The 18,506-nt window shown below is 33.9% G+C and overlaps 1 protein-coding gene across 1 annotated transcript in view; it reads left to right on the top strand.

The window, feature by feature from the left end:
* Positions 1-18,506, top strand: part of HNRNPLL (heterogeneous nuclear ribonucleoprotein L-like) — a gene marked incomplete at its 5' end in the record, with an annotated part of 31,018 nt that overhangs the window by 2,859 nt on the left and 9,653 nt on the right. The window contains 6 exons of the mRNA XM_005864723.2: positions 4,566-4,684; positions 7,632-7,869; positions 9,211-9,296; positions 10,736-10,832; positions 10,921-10,993; positions 15,368-15,439. Of these exons, the coding sequence (XP_005864785.2) occupies positions 4,566-4,684; positions 7,632-7,869; positions 9,211-9,296; positions 10,736-10,832; positions 10,921-10,993; positions 15,368-15,439 (685 nt within the window). The remainder of the gene's footprint in view (positions 1-4,565; positions 4,685-7,631; positions 7,870-9,210; positions 9,297-10,735; positions 10,833-10,920; positions 10,994-15,367; positions 15,440-18,506) is intronic.

The raw sequence follows: 18,506 nt of genomic DNA, 5'->3' as shown, positions 1-18,506 counted from the left end.
AGGCAAAACCAAAGGATTTGTAGTACATGAGGAAAAAAAAGGTTATTTTTAAAAAGTAATTCGAATTACATGGCTTTTCTTTTTAATTTTTGTTAGGTGATCAAATATACCTAAAAACTTTGGATAGGAAAATTAAAGCGGTTCTCATATTTTGGATCTGCTGTATTGTTTCTTTTTAAAAAAGAAAAAGACCAAGTAAAGAGATGTGATTGTTTAAGAAAAAATATAAACTCTAAGCATAGTGTGAGTTAAAAAAATATTTGCAGCTGCCCCTTAAAACTAGTTTGTTCTTGGTCTATATAAAGTCTTCAAAGTCAAAGAAGGGATAATCTTGAATATCTGGAAATGCTGTACTCCTTTCTTGATACTACATTGATACATTCTTAAGTATCCAGAGAAAGATTGCCAGAATGGAGAGGGCACTTAAAAATCACATCTTAAGCCCGTCCAGCATGGCTCAGTGGTTGAGCGTCGACCTATGAACGAGGAGGTCACTTCAATTCCTAGTGAGGGCACATGCCCAGGTTGTGGGCTCCATCCCATCAGGAGGCAGCTGATCAAGGATTCTCATTGATGTTTTTATCTCTCCCTCTCCCTTCCTCTCGGAAACATTTTTAAAAAATCACATCATAAGAGGAATGATAGAAGAAACTGGAGGGACATTTATCCTGAAGGGTAAACTTAGCGGTGTGATTTACCCATTATAAGTAATTGAAGGCTCTCAGGTAGAAGAGGGAAATATAGGTAAGGGCAGGAGTGCCAACATCTTACATGGTGAGGACACTGTTCTTTTTTTTTTTTAAGTCAAACTGAGAAAAATTAAGTAACTAGGCTAAGGTCACTGAGCCAATAAGTGTCCAAAGATTCAAAAGCTGATCTGACTCCAGAAGCCATTTTGGATAGGACACTACAGGGAGACAGAAATGGATGCAATATTATGAAGAATTTTCTGAAGTATAAGGGGTTGTCTCTCTAGGTAGTGCGTTTCCTGTCATTTAAGGTGTTTAAGGAGAAGCTAGATAATCACTTGGCAGTGGGTCTGTGTGTCTGGTTGGGGGATGAATTACTGAATTTGAGGTTGGTCTTTCTTAATCCTATCATAGGGCGGAAGAGACAGTTGAGTGGCTCCTGACCAAATGTGCATGGGGATGTTGGGAAAACAAAAAGCGTAAGGACATTGTGCCTGGCTTTTGTGAATTTACAGTTAAATTGCTGCTGTTCTGTATGAAGAGATGTTAATGCGTCCTGCTTATTCCTCTTACATGAAAGCTGCCCTTCTCTATTATTTAATAGAACTTGGTCTTCAACCTCCAGTTGTCAAAATTAGCACTTAAGGTTGGTGTTATTAAAGTTTGTCCTTGATAGCCTTTGAGGGACAGGGAGTTTGGAATGCTTATGACGAGACTGGTCTATAGCCTGCAGTGGGGATCGAATAATGCCTCCATAGTTGACCCAGTTTACCCCCGACAAAGACCTAAGTGGCATTTGATGGGATGATGTCTGGGTACCCAGTAGCACCGTGGGCATAGTCTGGGGAGGTAGTCAGTTTGGCTCTCTGACCCACACTCATCTGGGCAACCCCTTCTTCCCAGCCTCGGATCACCTCCTCCTTGCCTAGTATAAACTTAAAGGGCTTGTTTCTGTCCTGGGAGAAATCAGATTTCTTTCCATCTTCAAGCATCCCAGTGTGGTGCACCATGCAGGTCTGGCCCTGTTTCAGGAAAGTGCACGCATCTCCCCCTGCCCTCCCTTGGCGGAAGCTGCCGTGGCTGTGGCCTCAGCAGATGGGCGGGGTGGACCAAAACCCCACCTGGTGGTGGTGGCGGTGGTTCCAGGGCTTTGCCTCTTCCCCAAGAAAATACTGATTTAGTAAAGTATTTTGGGGTGGAGGAGAGATAGGGGGGTGAAAATATAGTTTGAAAAGATATCTTTAATATGTCAGTTCTATATTTGGAAACAACCCTAGGTTTTTTTTTCTTTTAAAATAAACTACTGAAAGGATGAGAAATTTTAAAATTCAAGAAAAGGAGACATAATTTAAAGATAGAGAAATATAAAGGAATGGCAAATTTATTGAGTGAGAATAAGGGAAATACAAGGGGTTGGGAAACGTTTTCTGTCTTGAGGTTGAGATAATTATGAGATAATCATATCTCCTCCTAAATACCATATTGATAGCATTCAATATTTTCCAGCTTCTATAGAATGACTTGAGTTTCAGTCTGTCTCATTTGGGAAATGTAAGTAAGTAATAATATATTAAAGTCAGGTCTTTTGAGGGATTCTTAAATTGGTCCTATAATCCATTTCTTTGTGAGAAGACCAGTTTGAAAAAAATCATGTTCTTTAGCACTATAAGCAAGATAGTGGTTATCCATGATGGGAAGGGAGGTGAGAGGAGAGATGTGTTCAACTGATCGGTAGTTTCATTTATTAGACTGGGTGGTAAGTTCTATTGTTCTTCGTACCCTTTTGTAGATCTTAAATATTATATAATGAAATACTTTCCCAACTTTTTATCATATAAAATGTTCAATTAATATGCCATTTTTAACATTGTGTTATTTGGGATTTTAATCTATATATTTCTATATATACATTTTTTCCCTAAACTATTTGAAAGTAAATTACAGACATCACAATTATCCTTAAGTATACCAACTATTCCTAAGAATAGAGGTATTCTTTCTTAAACTATTACCATTATAATGGTATCTAAGACAATAGTTCCATTATATAAACTAATATCCTATTTAAATTCTCTAGTTGTCCCTAAGATGTCTTTGTAGCAGTTTTTATCTGTTATAAAATGAAGGCTCACATATTGCATTTGGTTGTTGTCTCTCTTCAGTCTCAGTCTGAAATCTACTGTTTTTTGATACTAACTTTTTGAGTCCAGGACAATATAGGTATATTTTTGCATTTTAACCTTTGCCAGCTGATATCTAAAGATCAGTGGAGCTATGACTGACTATCTTATTTCTTGCACTTTATTATTGTCTAATTATTTTTAGAGTAAAACTTGTTATTTCTACTTTAAATGTGTGTCTAAATTCAGGTTTTTAGGTTTTTATTTAGAGCTCTATTTTTGCATTGTCCAATTATATTTAAGAGCTTAATATAATGATAATGCACATTTGATTGTTAAATTTCACATAGGCAGGGTTTCATTTGTTAAGGTTGCTAAGAGAATGTTGATTTACATAGGGAACAATCAGAATGATTTGTTTTAAATTTAGTGACGTAATGAATATCTGTGTAAGCATAGAAAAGATTAAACTAAGCAATTCAAAGGCAATTTCAGGATTGAATTAATATTTGCAAAGGACTGAAATTGTTGGCTGTGCCAATCATATAGCATAGTCCCATGGTTACTTTACATATTTAAATCAGTTCTTTTTTTAAAAAAACTCTAGACATAATATTTGATTGGCAGGGCATAAGTCTGTTTTTCTAGTCTTTATAATGAAAAAAATTGGCAAGTCTTTAAAAATAGCCATAAAGGGATTTAATTTTCTTTAAATGATTCTTAAGTTTTATAGTGCTTTTAGATTAGTCTGTTTGGAGGACAAAGAAACCTTTCATTTAATAGATTTTTGGGCTATCTCTGTACTATATATCCATATATACCTGTATATATATGAGTGAATTGTACATGGAAATAATTTCTGAAGTGATGCAAGAGAGGTGCCCAGCGGCTACCTGTAAATATAAATCTTTGTCTTAATAAAACTTGAATAAGTAAATGAGAGAACTATTTTAATTTTAAAAATAACTCTCTTACATAGTCCCTTTTAAAATAAGTTTTAAGACCATATTATTTACATTTTAAAACTTCCTGCTGGGCATACTAAAAGATGCAGAGTACTCCATAAAAGCCCTGAAGGCTGGTGATTCTGAGAACTCCTTGTTCAACAAAGATGGTACTTTGTATAAACTTAAGTTGTCACGTGTACTGCTGAGTAACTTCAAGTTGTAGTGGGATTAGGTAACCAATTAAAAATAAGGACAAAAGATTATATAAATCTACATTACAGGAAAAATAAAGTATATAATCTTTATTTTAAAGAAAAGTTTTAAATTGGGACTTTTTGTTCATTTGGACTACTTGAGAATTTGATTTTATGGGGTAAAATTCTGAAATTATGAATATAAAATATTTTTAATCTTAGCATTCTCTGTTATCTGCTGAAGTTTTTTCTGAGAGTTTCTTGAAGTTAAAGTAAGTTACTAAATAACTTATTTTTACTTCTTATTGAGAAAGAATGTTCCCTTTTAAGAAATAAAAATATTCATGCCAGACGTTTCATTGGTGATTTTACTTTTAGGTCCTTTTGCAAATGTGTTTGTTTTTTTTTAATTTGTCTTTATTGTTGAAAGTATTACACAAGTCCCCCTTTTTCAAACCCTCCCATTGACCCTCTCCATCATGCTCCCTCCCCTAGGCCTTCACTGCAACTTTTTTAAAAAAAAAAATGTTTGTTTTTTAAGACAAAGTTGAATGTACTAAGAGATATAATTTGGGTTTTTTAAGTTTTTAATTACAAATTATTTTCTCTTGCTAGGAGGCAGGTGGAAGTCATCATAAAGTTTCTGTTTCACCCGTTGTCCATGTTCGAGGACTCTGTGAATCTGTGGTGGAAGCGGACCTTGTGGAGGCTCTGGAAAAATTTGGGACAATATGGTAAGGACAATAGGGACTTCATGCAGATTGAAAACAGTATAGTAGAACCAGCTGCTGGGTTGCTACTGCCTTGATGTTATCATCGAATTTCTTTGGAATCTTGTTTTTAACCTTTCCGGGATAATGCATGGATGTATTTTTGTGGCCTTGATCACATCACCTCTCACTTCCCAACTAGGTTGTATGTGTAAAATTGATTTTTGCTTCTTTCATCTGATTTTCAGATGAGTCCATGATTCCTTCTTAAACACTGCTTTAAACCACTGAGTTGATTACACCCTTCATCTTCAGAGTTTCAAGTGGTTAGTTGTCCTTAAATACTGATTTTTTTTTTTAAATCCTCACCCAAGGATATTTTTTCCACCAATCTTTTTCTTTTTTTTTTCCTTTCTTTTTTCCCCCACCAATCTTTTTAGAGAGAGTGGAAGGGGAGGAGGAGGAGAGAGAAAGCAACGTGGATGCGAAAGAGACACATCAATTGGTTGTCTCCCACACGCACCCTGACAAGAGCTACACCCCAACAAGAGCCAGGAATGGAACCTGCAACCAAAGTGTGTGCCCTTGACCAGGAATCGAGCCCAAGACCCTTTGGTGCGAGCGTTGATGCACTGACCACTTAGCAACATTGGCCAGGGCTTAAATACTGATTGAAAAATTATTTTGGAATATTTAGGAACTGGCAACTAAAAGTGTGTAGATGAAAGGTAGGCATTATTTGCTTAGTTACATGTGGTGGTGAGTTCTTTTGCAGGTCATGAGCAGTCAGTGTTTTATCCTAGCTTGGCTTCCATATTCACACAGCTGGTGTGTGCTTATGAATATTGACTAAGTGAAAACATAATTGGAAAAGTGAAACTGCTACCAAAAGTAGACACTTAAAAATTCTTCCTGAATTAGTTTTGGAGTATGTTTGGTTATTGCTCTCTTCTTAGCATGGATAATCTAGAGTTGATTTTTATTATTTTTTTTCTTGATGAATATGTTTGGAGTTTTGTTGTAGGCCTCAGTGACACAGACTAAGTCAAAATATATAAACAGGAGAGAAATTTCAATATATTTGCTGAGATGGCTTGATTGCTTCAATTTTATAAATATTTATATGGAGTTTTTGAGTATTGAAAGGATGATACATAAATACATAGTGAGGGAGTGATTAGAGATATCCAACAGAAAGGAATAATTGCTTCAAAGGAGTAGTAGTTTTAGGTGATAACTTCTGTCATGACATCTTTTTTATTAATTTCTTTGGTGACTTCATTGAGAGGCAGATAACTTGGCAAACCTGTTATCCTCAACTTACATACCTCAGAAATCACTAACGCACATAATGTTTATCCTTGGAGGTGCAAATTGAGAATTCACATGGGCATAAGAAAGCCCATTTCTTGAATTATTACTAAGATTACCAATATCACTTCTTAGTCATATAGAGTGGATCTTGGAAGATAGTCTGTCTGGAGAGTTATGTATTGAAGCAGACTCCTTTGACCTTTTTTAGGTTGGGTGTTGGCACCAGACTAACTCCATTCACTATAAGGACCTTCTAAGTGGTGCATTGTCCCATGGAGTTATAAAGAGATGGTTATTTCTGGTTTATTTTTCTTCTGTTCTTATATATTTAGGGCTTTTAAAGTTATTTTCTTATAGCCAAGAAATACTAAAGCTATGTGGGAAAAACAAGTTGATGGGAAAATATAGTTGGAAACTTTTATGTGATTTATGACCATGACCTGAATGTTGGGATTAAAGAAGTAGAACTATGTGTTTAAGTTGGTGAGTAATTTGAGTTACCTTTGGGTAGCCTGTTCTTTTTAGACTCTGTACTGTTTGATACTTTGTCCATGGTAAAGTGTTCCATGTATGAATGTTATTCAGTTAATGTGCATAGTACATTGTTCTGCCCTCAAGATTGGTAGTTATGTGGATAGAAAAGTCGTGAAATAATTGGAACAAATTAGTGTATAATTAAGAGCTTAATTGACATAAATATGAATAATAGGAGTTTCAATTGTATGAAATGATATTGAATAAGTAACTGCTATTAAAGCTGAAGGAACCTCGAATAGTCTCCAGTGAAAAGCAGGTGTTTTGCTTCAAAATCTATTTATAGAACCTTTTCCTATTTGTTTGTTTGTTTTGTGATGTATAATTATAAAGATTATACAGAAACTGCTCATATTAAAAGGGTGAATCATCAAGTTCAATATTTGCTAAGTTTATACCTAAAAGATGCATAGGAAGGAAGTTCAAGAGAAACTATAACAAGATGTTGAGAATGATTGTGTCAGGATAATAAAATTGCTATATTTTTTGTCTTTATTTTATAGTGTATTTGTGTATTATAATCAAAAGAATATTTAAAAATATATGCTGAGTCTCTCTCCCTTCCCCACTCCCATTAAAGGAGAGGATGCTAGATAGTGATCAATTTAAAATTTTGTAACAGAACTTTTGAGATCTAATTTGTATAGTAAATCTTCTGCCTCTCCCTGTTTTCATTTAAAATTTAGTAAACATGTCTTGAGCTGTAAGTTGAAAGAACCCACTATGTCCCTTAGCCATTTTGGTTATTTTTTTCTCTCTTTGGTCTTTCAATCTTCCTCATATTAATGCTTTTTAAAGATTTTTAAAAAAATTATGTGCCAGACAGTTTAAGTGTATTCTTAAAATATGTGTGATATTCTAATAAATATCTTTTCACATTCTTTAATATTTAAAAATACTTTGGGTGAGATTTAGGGAAGAAATTTGGTCAGTTTGCCATTGTTGTTTATCTGTTCTCTGTTTTTAGTAAGATAAGTGAAAGTATAGTAAGTTATAAGTGTGTGCAGTTATTTGGAAAAATCAATAGATAGTAATTTATTAAAGTCTGCTTTTACTTGATTGAAAACAAATAATGTTAATTGAACTTACTGTATTTTGGTATTTCCTCCCAATCTCTTTCCAGCTATGTGATGATGATGCCATTTAAACGGCAGGCTCTCGTGGAATTTGAGAACATAGATAGTGCCAAAGAATGTGTGACATTTGCTGCGGATGAACCTGTGTACATTGCTGGTCAACAGGCTTTTTTCAACTATTCTACAAGCAAAAGGATCACTCGGCCAGGAAATACTGATGATCCATCAGGAGGCAACAAAGTTCTTCTATTATCAATTCAGAATCCTCTTTATCCAATTACAGTGGTATGGATTTTTAATATGCCAAACTCAATCAAAAGTGATTTGGACTTTTCCGTTAGAACGACTAACATAGTTTTCTTTACTGCCATCTAAATATTTAAAAATAGTGGTTGTCTTTAGAATTATTAAATTAATTTTGACTATTAAGCTTAATGAACAAAGAAATGGTGAGCACTGGTGCTATAAAGGTCAGAAGCACAGTTGTCATAATTAGGTAAGAACATTTAAAGCATCAGTGTTAACTGTTTCTAATAAGAAATTCGACAGACTTGGAAATGATCTGAGAATTCTCTCTCTCACTCATGCCAGCACATGTTTCACAAGCATCTACTAGGTAATGACAGACTCCCATAGTATATTGTAAGATGCATATGCCATTATTATAAGGTTTTTTGATAAACTTGTTAAAAACCGGCCTTATTTCTTTAATTTGTACCATTTCTAGTAAGGGTATTTGATATTGGGACATAAAATTTAAATCGTATTTTATGCTTTAACTTTAATTAGACATTTATCTTTATAATATTTATAGGCTTAATAGACAGTGCTAATATATTTGCAGTATTTGGTGTTTTGGAAAAAAGAATATAACGTAATCTGGTACAAGTACTCTGATTTGTTTATTGTTGTATCCCTAGTACCTAATGGTAATTCTTGAAAGTTGAAGAATTATTCCTAAGAAGGTGTTTAAGTTCTCTCTTAGATGATTCAGGCATCTTGTTCGATGCCATCTAACACTGTATAAATAATCTTCCCTGGGTCTTTTCTGAATAGCCATTGTTCCTTGAAAAATGGATACTGAGCTATTGTACTACCACTTAATAAGTATTTATTACTGTAATTCAGTATTGTAATATGAAACATTTCTTGGTGATATTTGGAAAAAATAAGTTAATTGATTACAGTTTTGGTATTAATTGTGTATAGCCAGCATTTTAGTCACCTATTTAGAAAATAAAAATTGAGGATTCATTTAGGGATAAAATAGGTCAAGTTCAAATGTGTTTCATTGGAACTTCTCTAATGTGCGGGTATTTTGTGTAGGTGAGGAAGTAACTTTAGATTTATTAAAGTATAACAATTTTTAAAGTTTAATTAGTAATTAATAGAAGTGATATCTTGATAGTTTTTAAATTTATCTTTATTGTTTAAAGTATTACAGGTGTCCCCTTTTGTTCCTTCATCTCCCTTTCCCCCCCCCCCCCCCCCCCCCCCCCCCCCCCCCCCTGCCGTCTCCCAGCCTGTCTCCATCCTTGTTAGTTTTTTAAGTAAAGGAAATCAGTGTATAGCTTTAATGTTTTTCCAAATACAAAATGTGAAGAAATCTTTTCCTCTCCTTCTTAGGATGTTTTATATACTGTATGCAACCCTGTTGGAAAAGTGCAACGTATTGTTATATTCAAGAGAAATGGGATACAAGCAATGGTTGAATATCCTTTATTTATAATTGTTTTATTGATATGTGTGAATGCTGTGTAACATAAACCTTATTTTTTCCTATGTAATCATTTCTAGGCAAGTGGTGTTTATTCCCTCTCAATCTCTTTTTCTTAGATTTAAAAAATGAAACTTCCACACCCATAGGGAATTTTGCTTGCTACCATGAAACAATCCAGTGCTTTGCCTTTTTAGTGGGGAAAAAATAACACTGATAATATATACACTTTTACCTTTTTAAAATTTATCTTGAATGAACTTTTCTGAAGCTCTTCTTAAAATAGGTCGTTTGGAAATACCAAAATTTTAGAATCAATAGAACCTTTCTTACCTTTCTTTATTGAATTTTAGATGGTCATAGTTTATGTAAGAACTATTTTTTTTTGTTAAATTTGTTATATGTTGAATAAAAAGAGCAAGTTGTAAAATAGTACATAAAGTACAATCCCATTTAAAAAAATTAAAAAAAAACCCTAACGTATGCATAGAGAAAGGTTAGGGCTTTATAGCAAACTCTTTAATGGTGCTTCTGGAGAGGTTGTTTTTTTTTTTTTTTTCTTAACATTTTTGTGATTTGATTTTATTTTTTGGAAAGAATTATAGATTTTAAAAAATTATAGACTTACGTAATTTTAAAAAACAATAAAATGAAGATAGTTACATGATTATAAAACCCTGCCTTTTCAGAAATATATAAAAATTAAATGTTTGTTTTGTATTATTTTGGTTCTTTGTAATGTTAAGAGTAAAATATTGCCTGTTTCGAGATAGCGAGTTTTCTTTTGCTAGGGAATGTGACCATGCCCCTTTCCCTTCTCTCCATTTTAAAAAGTACTTCTGATAACTTAGAAGGATTTATATGTAGATAGGTAGGTTGTATTATGTTACTTTTAATATCATTGATCCTTTCTTTTTTAATTTATTTTTAAAATTTATTTTTAAATTACAGTTGGCATACAATGTTATACTAGTTTCAGGTGTACAACATAGTTCTTAGACCCTTATGTACCCTACAATGGTACCTTTGATATTAAAATTAAATTCTCCTACTAAAATTCATCTAGAAATTTTATTTGGTAAAACATTTCTATTTTTTAAAAAAAATATATTTTATTGATTTTACAGAGAGGAAGGGAGAGAGATAGAGAGTTAGAAACATTGATGAGAGAGAAACATAGATCAGCTGCCTCCTACACACCCCCTACTGGGGATGTGCCTGCAACCAAGGTACATGCCATGCCCTTCACCGGAATCGAACCTGGGACCTTTCAGTCTGCAGGCCGACGCTCTATCCACTGAGCCAAACCGGTTACGGCGGTAAAACATTTCTAGAAGTGAAAGAGTTATTTCTAATTTTTTAAGTCCTTTTCTAGGGATTGGATAATGATTAAATATTGGACATCTTAAACCAGATTTCCTTAATAGAGCTTATGTTTGAATCAGTCCTTTGTGCCCAGAAGGCTAAAGCAGCACTCAATGGAGCAGACATATATGCTGGATGTTGCACACTAAAGATTGAATATGCAAGGGTAAATATTTTTTTCAACACTTCACCAAAGAAATATTTATGCTTTGTTATTATATATTAAATTTGAACTTTCTTTTTAATCTTAACAGCCAACTCGTCTAAATGTTATTAGGAATGACAATGACAGTTGGGACTACACTAAACCATATTTGGGAAGACGAGGTAAGTATTTTATGCATTTTAGAATGTACTTACATCTGCTGAAAAATTTTACATGCAGTTAGATTCCTTTTTCCTGAGACGAGCTAGTTCATTCAAATGAAAATGTTGGTGAATGCTTTTGTTGCAAAAGGCCATGTAATGCTGGAAAATAACCTTGAACATTAGTGCCCCCTACTGGTATGTACTGAGTTATTTATATTTAGTTCAACAAAGGAGCCCACACATACAAGCACGCCCGCAGTTCAAGGACTTGCATTTCTCCAAGCAGCTCTCTCTCTTTGGAGGAGAGGAAACTGATTCAGAATATTCCTTACAAACTTCAAACTTGCACACTGCTTCTCTATGGAAAGGACTTTCCCCCCAAGCTGGACGAGGCATTAAGAAGGATAGAGGACTCCAGCAGGCTGACTCTACACTTCATCATGCACAACATCGGCATCAGCAAAAAGCCCTCTGAAAAACTCAGACTTGCAATTCACCTTGACTGCATACTGCATGCACCATCACCCAAGTTTTTAAAGGAGGACACTTAACAGTACTTCAGACTTGCATGGGATGAACACCATGATAGACTGTGCCCATGTATTCAAGTTGTATGTATATATTGGTCTGATTTCCCTTAAGGTTTCAGTTGTAGAATTTAAGATTTTACACTAACGAATACTAGACGTTACCTACAATGTTGTAAATATTAATGCCCATTACTGTAACTGTTTGCAGCTTAGATTCAAATTGTTAATTGGCAAATACCAGGGCCAGTTTATCTACAGGTCTTGGGAATTGATAATGCTCAACCAATCCACACAGATATTAACGATAAAAGGATTAGAAAGGTGCACACTTGCTGCACTTAAGTTTTTTCCCCTCCAGTGTGGTCATTGAATAGAACCATATAATGAAAAGGTGCATGATATGTAAAAGACAATTTTCTGTGTGGTTTGATTTTTGTAAAGTGGCTGTTTATAAGTTGTTACTTTTTGTAACAATTTAAGGTTATGACTCATGTTAATTTGTGTAACGAGAAATTTTTGACATTTCAAATGTAGGTGAAAGTAACATGTCTGTTCAAGGTAGAAAAATATATTTTAAACTTGATAAATCTGAATATAAGAGCAGTTCATTTGAGATACATTTTCACCTATAATCTACAAATGCTAGATTTCATGAGCATAGATTTTACTGGTAAACTTGTTCAACTAAGTGTGTGGCAATTTTGGAATATACAGATTAAAATGTGGATCTTGTAAAAACAAGGGGGCTGCAATATTGGCTACATCTCAACTACAATATCAGCATTTGAACCATATGTTGGGAAAACTCACCAAGATGAGTATGTCTGTAAATTTAATAAACAAGGAAAAATTTTTATGGCATCCAAAACATCTTGGGCAGTAGGGACTCTATGATAGAGTATGTACTCTTGCCCAAAGAAAAAATACAATGCAGTGGTCCTTGGACTCTTTAAATATTTAGGACTTTTGGATGATTTGGCCCCTTTAATTCTCAATTTTCAGGAAATTATCTTGCCTTATGTATGGGGTTACAAAAAGATGTGTTTTGTAATGCAGCTTTGGCTGGACCCCCACATTTTTCACTACTCACAGAAATCCGCTTGGTACAGGCTTGGTGCAGTTGAATACAGTATTGGAAAACAAAGTCTTAGTACTCAAACAGCAGAACAAGTGGTTGATGAGAAATCTCTCACTTCTGTCAAATTATAGTCAGTTCTTGAACACTTAGGATTTGTTGTTTTACTTATTTGAAATAGTGATTTTGGTTACATTTTTCTTAATGTCTCTTAAAACATTTATAGACATGCTTCTTATTTTGCTAGTGTTAACATCTATTTTAAAAGGTCAAAAGTTTATACAAAGCCAGCTTACATTAATTTTTCATGCAGGGAATTGCAGTCAGAAAAGTTTAGAAATGTGTAAGGTAGATATTTAAATAGTGAAGTATAATTAAAGGAAGTCAAACAGAATTTTAGTTGTTTATGCTTTCAAGGGAAAAGAATTTTTGTGGTCTGGCAAGACGATAGCAGTTTTTTTTGTAGTGACTAGCTTCTACTCAAGTTGATATTGAAGTGTAACTCTCCTACCAAAATAAAGCGATTTTATAAATATAACCTCATTTTTAAAGTCCTTTTCAGCCCAGATTACATTTCAGTGTAAAGAATTCTTAGCCTGGACTCCAGAGAATCCCTCCTGAAATGTTAAGCAAAACTTGTCTATATATGTATCTTTTGGGGGAGAAGGCCCACAGCTTCCATCAGATTTCTGATGAAACCAAGAAAGGTTACAAACACTGTTTATAGACTGGTGTGTTCAGTGTATGACTCTTCTGCACACTTCTTCTATTTTTTGTGACCTTATATTAGGTAGTGAATGCTTCAAATAAAGAGAATGATTAATAATGAGGATGTTTGGCTGAAAGATAACTTGGAGATTATACCTATCCTAACTCCTTCATTTTATGAATGAAGATTGTTTCTGTGATTATACTGCAAGTTAGTGGTTAAGTGGGGATCTGATTCTCAATCCACTGCTCTTTCCTTTATAGCACACTATTAACTATCTCAATAAAATGGAGCCCTGAAAACAAGCTGATATTGGTTGAAAATTTCTAGATTAGATTTGTATTTAGTGTTGGTGGCATGCTTAAATAGAGGCACATTAGCACAATGTATTAGCAGATTGGATTGATTCAAGAGGAGTGAGACTTAAATGATGATGATTTAATGAAAAAAAGGGAACTATGAATGTTTAGTCTGGAGAAGAAATGACTTTGGGGAAATGGAGTGGGAGGATCATAGCTTTGAAGCACTTGGAAGGGTTTTTGGAGAAAGAATGAATCTGAGGTCCCAAATGGGATAGAATATGGATAGAGGACCAATTTCTATATAATACAAAAATTAATTTCCTGATGATTTAGGTTCCTGAAAATGTAAGGGAAAGTAGTGAGTATCTTGTTACTGGTTTGGGTAAGCAGAGGCTAGTCAGGGGTGGGGAACCTTTTCTCTGCCAAGGGCCATTTGGATATTTATAACATCATTCGTGGGCCATACAGAATTATCAGCGTAAAAATTAGCCTGCTATATTTGGTCAAACATTTAATTAACTCACGCCTAATGCTTTGGCAGAGGCAGACCAAATGATTTTGAGGGCCGTATGTGGCCCGAGGGCCGGATGTTTTCCACCCCTGGGCTAGATGGTCCCAATTGATTGGGATGATGTAAAGAAAATTTACACACTGAATAAAAATTGAACTAAATGACCTTAGTTCCCTATCAATGCTTGTGATAACTTGGAATAGGTAATTACAATGATATTTCTCTAGACTGAGGTGAAAATTAAAGTATTTCTCATCTCCCATAAATCTCATTTGTTTAGTTGACTATGATGATATAAAGAGCCTCTCTCTCTTTGAATTTTCAAAGATTAGAATGACCAGACTCTTAAGATACATTTAAACAAACCTTACCAGGCACTATAATTTGATCAGCAAATTTTCTAAAAGTATTGTACAATGAATTTTAAAATTTACTAACCAACCATAGGAAGTGCTATTTTAGAAACTTACTTTTTATTGACACCTCAAATTAGATTTGGGAACATTGGCATGCCTTCCCTGAAGATGTAGCTAAAATAAAAATTATACTTCAGGAGTATTGTAGTATTCTCATCCAATAATGTAGCCCCCTTGGTTAGCTTTATCTTGGCATATTTAAACGTTGGGGGGTGCTCATAGTCCTGCCTGGTGTTAAGATCTATACACAATGACCAGTCTATGCTATAATCTGGGCCAGTGATGTGCAAATTTCCAGCTCTGAAGTCTGTAGGTGTTTGTAAATATGTGTATATACATACAAAATACTCTGTGTTTACTGATTGTGAAACCATGTAATACAGGTTGTTGTTGGCTTATGCTGAACTTCTTGAAAGAAGCCCACTTTGAAAATGTGTTGCTGTTGAAGCTAATAGTATGATTCAGGTACTGTCTTTCAAAAGTACTGCACTTAAAGCTCGTTTTAAAGACATGTATTGGTAAAAACTTCTGTACAGTGTCAAACTCTAGCATTGTGTACATTCACTTTCTGAAAAGTATCCATTCTTCTTAATTTTGAAAGTGTGATTGTATTTGGCATCTGCCAAAAAGATATTTTCAAGTTAAGTGGAGTTTGTTAGATAGAAGTACTTTCTTAAACTTTTGGTGTTTGTATTTAAAATGGATATAATGGATGTTTAAAGTTAACCAGGAATGATATTTCTTTTATTATGAATTGTAATGGATGTTTTGAATGGGTTTTCCCATGTGAGAACTCTGTTAAGTACTTGGATCAAAATTGTTAAAACCATGTTTCTACTTTTGTGTCAGATAGAGGAAAGGGTCGCCAGAGACAAGCCATTTTGGGAGAACACCCTTCTTCGTTTAGACATGATGGCTATGGTAAGTTTGTCAAGGCAGAAGGAAGGTAGTATAGACGAACTGTTAGCATTTTTGCATTTCTGACGAATGGCACATTTCTTGTTTCTATATTTCCTGCTCATTTGACTTGGTTTATATGGGATTGGTCCCTTAGAATGTACTCCCAAGGAGTTGTCCAAAATCTTTTTTTTTAATTTTTTTTTTAGAATATTGACATGTTATATAATTCTTGAGATAAATGAGAGTTACTATTTGGGGATTTGAAAGTTTTTTTTTAATTTTTAATTTTTTACCATTATACCTTGTTTTGTTTTGTCTTGGTTTTGATTAGTAATGGGCTCTGGTTTTGTTAGAGGACCAAAAAGAAGTATTATTGCTCAGTAAACTGTATTTTTATTCTAGCAATTATGAACAAAGAGAAATTTTGAGTAAGAAAGGCAGGAAGAAGGGTATTTATTGAAAAGGAAACATGTTTCTGGTTAGATCTTTAATTATTTTAGTTCTACAGTTGGTATTTTGGCTTTAAATTAGTTTTATTTAACTTCTCTTTTAAAACTTCTTTAGTTTTTTTTAAAAAAGAAAATTCTTTGGTTTTAATGTTTGCTATGTTGGAAGGTTTAAGATTATGAAACCTAGAATAATCTTCTTCCTCAGGAAAGAGAGCTCTCAGGCTATTGTTCTTGTGAGTAGATGTTGAGAATTACTGTTGATAAGATTAACTGGTTATAAGTTCTGTGGTTTTAAATATTTTTTAGTTTTTATTGACTCCTATTTTGTGGTTTAAAGTTGAAGTCCAGTGCTATTTGGAATAGAAAGTGGAAATTACTTTATCATAGAAAAGTCCCTGGTGTTGCCTGTTGTCTGAAATATTTTCAAATTGCCTACATGCTTGATGACCATTCTTAGCTGTGAATTTTAGCTTATTCCCTGTTGTTGTTTTTTGAACTCCAGGAATTTATTACGTTTGTGTTTGTTGAAGTTTCTATAGTAGTCTTTATGGCAGAAGACATTGAAACAATATGCTATATCAAAACAGTAAGTGTGGTGTTTAGAATGAAAATCTTACTACGGACTGACAGTTTAGTGAGTGTGTTGCTTGATAATTTGTCTTAGTTTCTTTGACAGTGTAAATGTTAACAGTGGTCGTTTGGATAGTGCTGACCCTGCAGTAAGAAACACTTATTAGGAGCCCACTGTGCTTTGCATAATGGAGGGTTACAAAAGAATTGCTAACCACAAGTGTGTAGTGGAGTTGTGGAATAGATAACTGTGTCATGGGTGTCAGCTGAAGGTTAAAATTGATTAATGTTTGGCAAAGCATGCTAGAAAAATCTGTGAAAGAATAAATGAAGGACAAAGAAGTCTACTGTAGTAGTGTTGACACTTTTCTCAGTGTGAGTTTTTAGGTTTTCCTTTATAAAATTTATCTTATTGAAAAATTGTATAAATAAAAATACGTTTTATGCCCTAGAAGAACTTTATATATATATATTTTTAAAGCCTATTATACAATACTCTGTCAGTTTCATGTCCTAATTTATTTACAGTGTGTGTGTGTGTGTGTGTGTGTAAATTTTAAAGCACAAGTTTACTTAAAGAGATGAGGTGCAAAATTCTTTGGAATGATGATGGTTATTAAATAGGGATCTTTCAGTCTCTGGAGAATACTGCTGAAGAGGAATGGTTGTGGTGGGGTTGTGTAGGGCATCCATTCTGAGTTATGTCCATTGAAATACTTAACTGAGAATAATTCTACTTTCCTAGAGAAGTATGAAGAATAGGGTATAGGAGGGGAGAGGGACTGGGAGTGGGGTGTGAGGAGAGAGAAGGTGAGGGAGAGAGGGAAAGAGAAAGAGAGAGAGGTGAATAAAGAGGCAGAGAAGTAGATGTGAAATTGGGGAAAGGTGATGAAGGGAGTGGGTGCTAGTGATACTGAACGTTTTTAGAAATCCTGCAAATCACAGCTGTATCCCTTAGATTTAGCAGTTCCGCAAAACAGGCTTATTTGCATTTTTGTGCCATATCACATGTGGCTTTTCCTTTATGTTGGTATGTAAGAGGTTTAATTATTTAATCAGATTAAATTTGTTATTTAATTTTTATAACAGTTTAAATCTGTGCTTTCAGAATTCTTTAGCTCTTTTTAATTTGGGAAGCCCAGCCTATGAGGTGAACTGGTAAAAGCCCTTATACTTGAGAAGTGGCAAAAATAAACATACAGATTTATTTGGGGTGAGCCCAAGAAAAGCTTGTGTACCTTTGGATGTGGTTCCTGGACCAAAGATTTTAGAATATCAAAGATAGAAAATGCCTTCAAAATGTTAATAATGCCTATTTATTATGTAGCATTTTTTCACATAAGTGAATTTTTTAAATACCTGAAGCATTAGTTTTTCAAGCACCAAACTTTTTTTCATGAACTAGTTAGGATAGAAAGCTTTTAAATGACTTTTGTGTTTTTCTTATCTTCCTAAACAATGTAGGCAACAATTTAAGTTCTATAAGTAACATAATTTAATTCTGATGGCTAATTATAAACTTAAGTGATACTCTTGCACTGAATTTGATTTTTACATAGACAGTAGATGTCCAAGTTTTTTACTTTGGCCAGCTTACGTAGAGTGGAAGGTTTCTGCTGCCCATCTACCAGACATCTTGCCATTTTCCATGGAAAAGAAAATTTAGTGATAATAGTAAAGTGTCATTATTGTACAAGCAAGTGGTGGGGTGCAATATAATATGTATGTACACTTTTCTAAGAGGGATAATAATGATTGATACATGACCCCAGTGTATGTATAACAGTTTAAATTAGAGGCCAAAATACGTATAGTTACAAGTAACTCACCCTGACCTATATTGATTGTTTTGATAAACTACCAATTACCAGCAGAAGAGCAGTTGAAAACCATGACCAATTTAAGGCAACACCGATGACAATGCATTGATAAGTTTTCTTCTATAACAACGATTTTCAACCTTTTTCATCTCATGGCGCATATAAATTAATTACTAAAATTCTGCGGCACACCAAAATTATATTTTTTGCTGATCTGACAAAAAAAAGATATAATTTTGATTGATTTAC

Source organism: Myotis brandtii, unplaced genomic scaffold (assembly GCF_000412655.1).
Source record: "Myotis brandtii unplaced genomic scaffold, ASM41265v1 scaffold191, whole genome shotgun sequence".
NCBI classification, from domain to species: Eukaryota; Metazoa; Chordata; class Mammalia; order Chiroptera; family Vespertilionidae; genus Myotis; species Myotis brandtii.
Note: the sequence above shows the minus strand (reverse complement) of the source record. Positions and strands in the feature narration are given on the sequence as shown.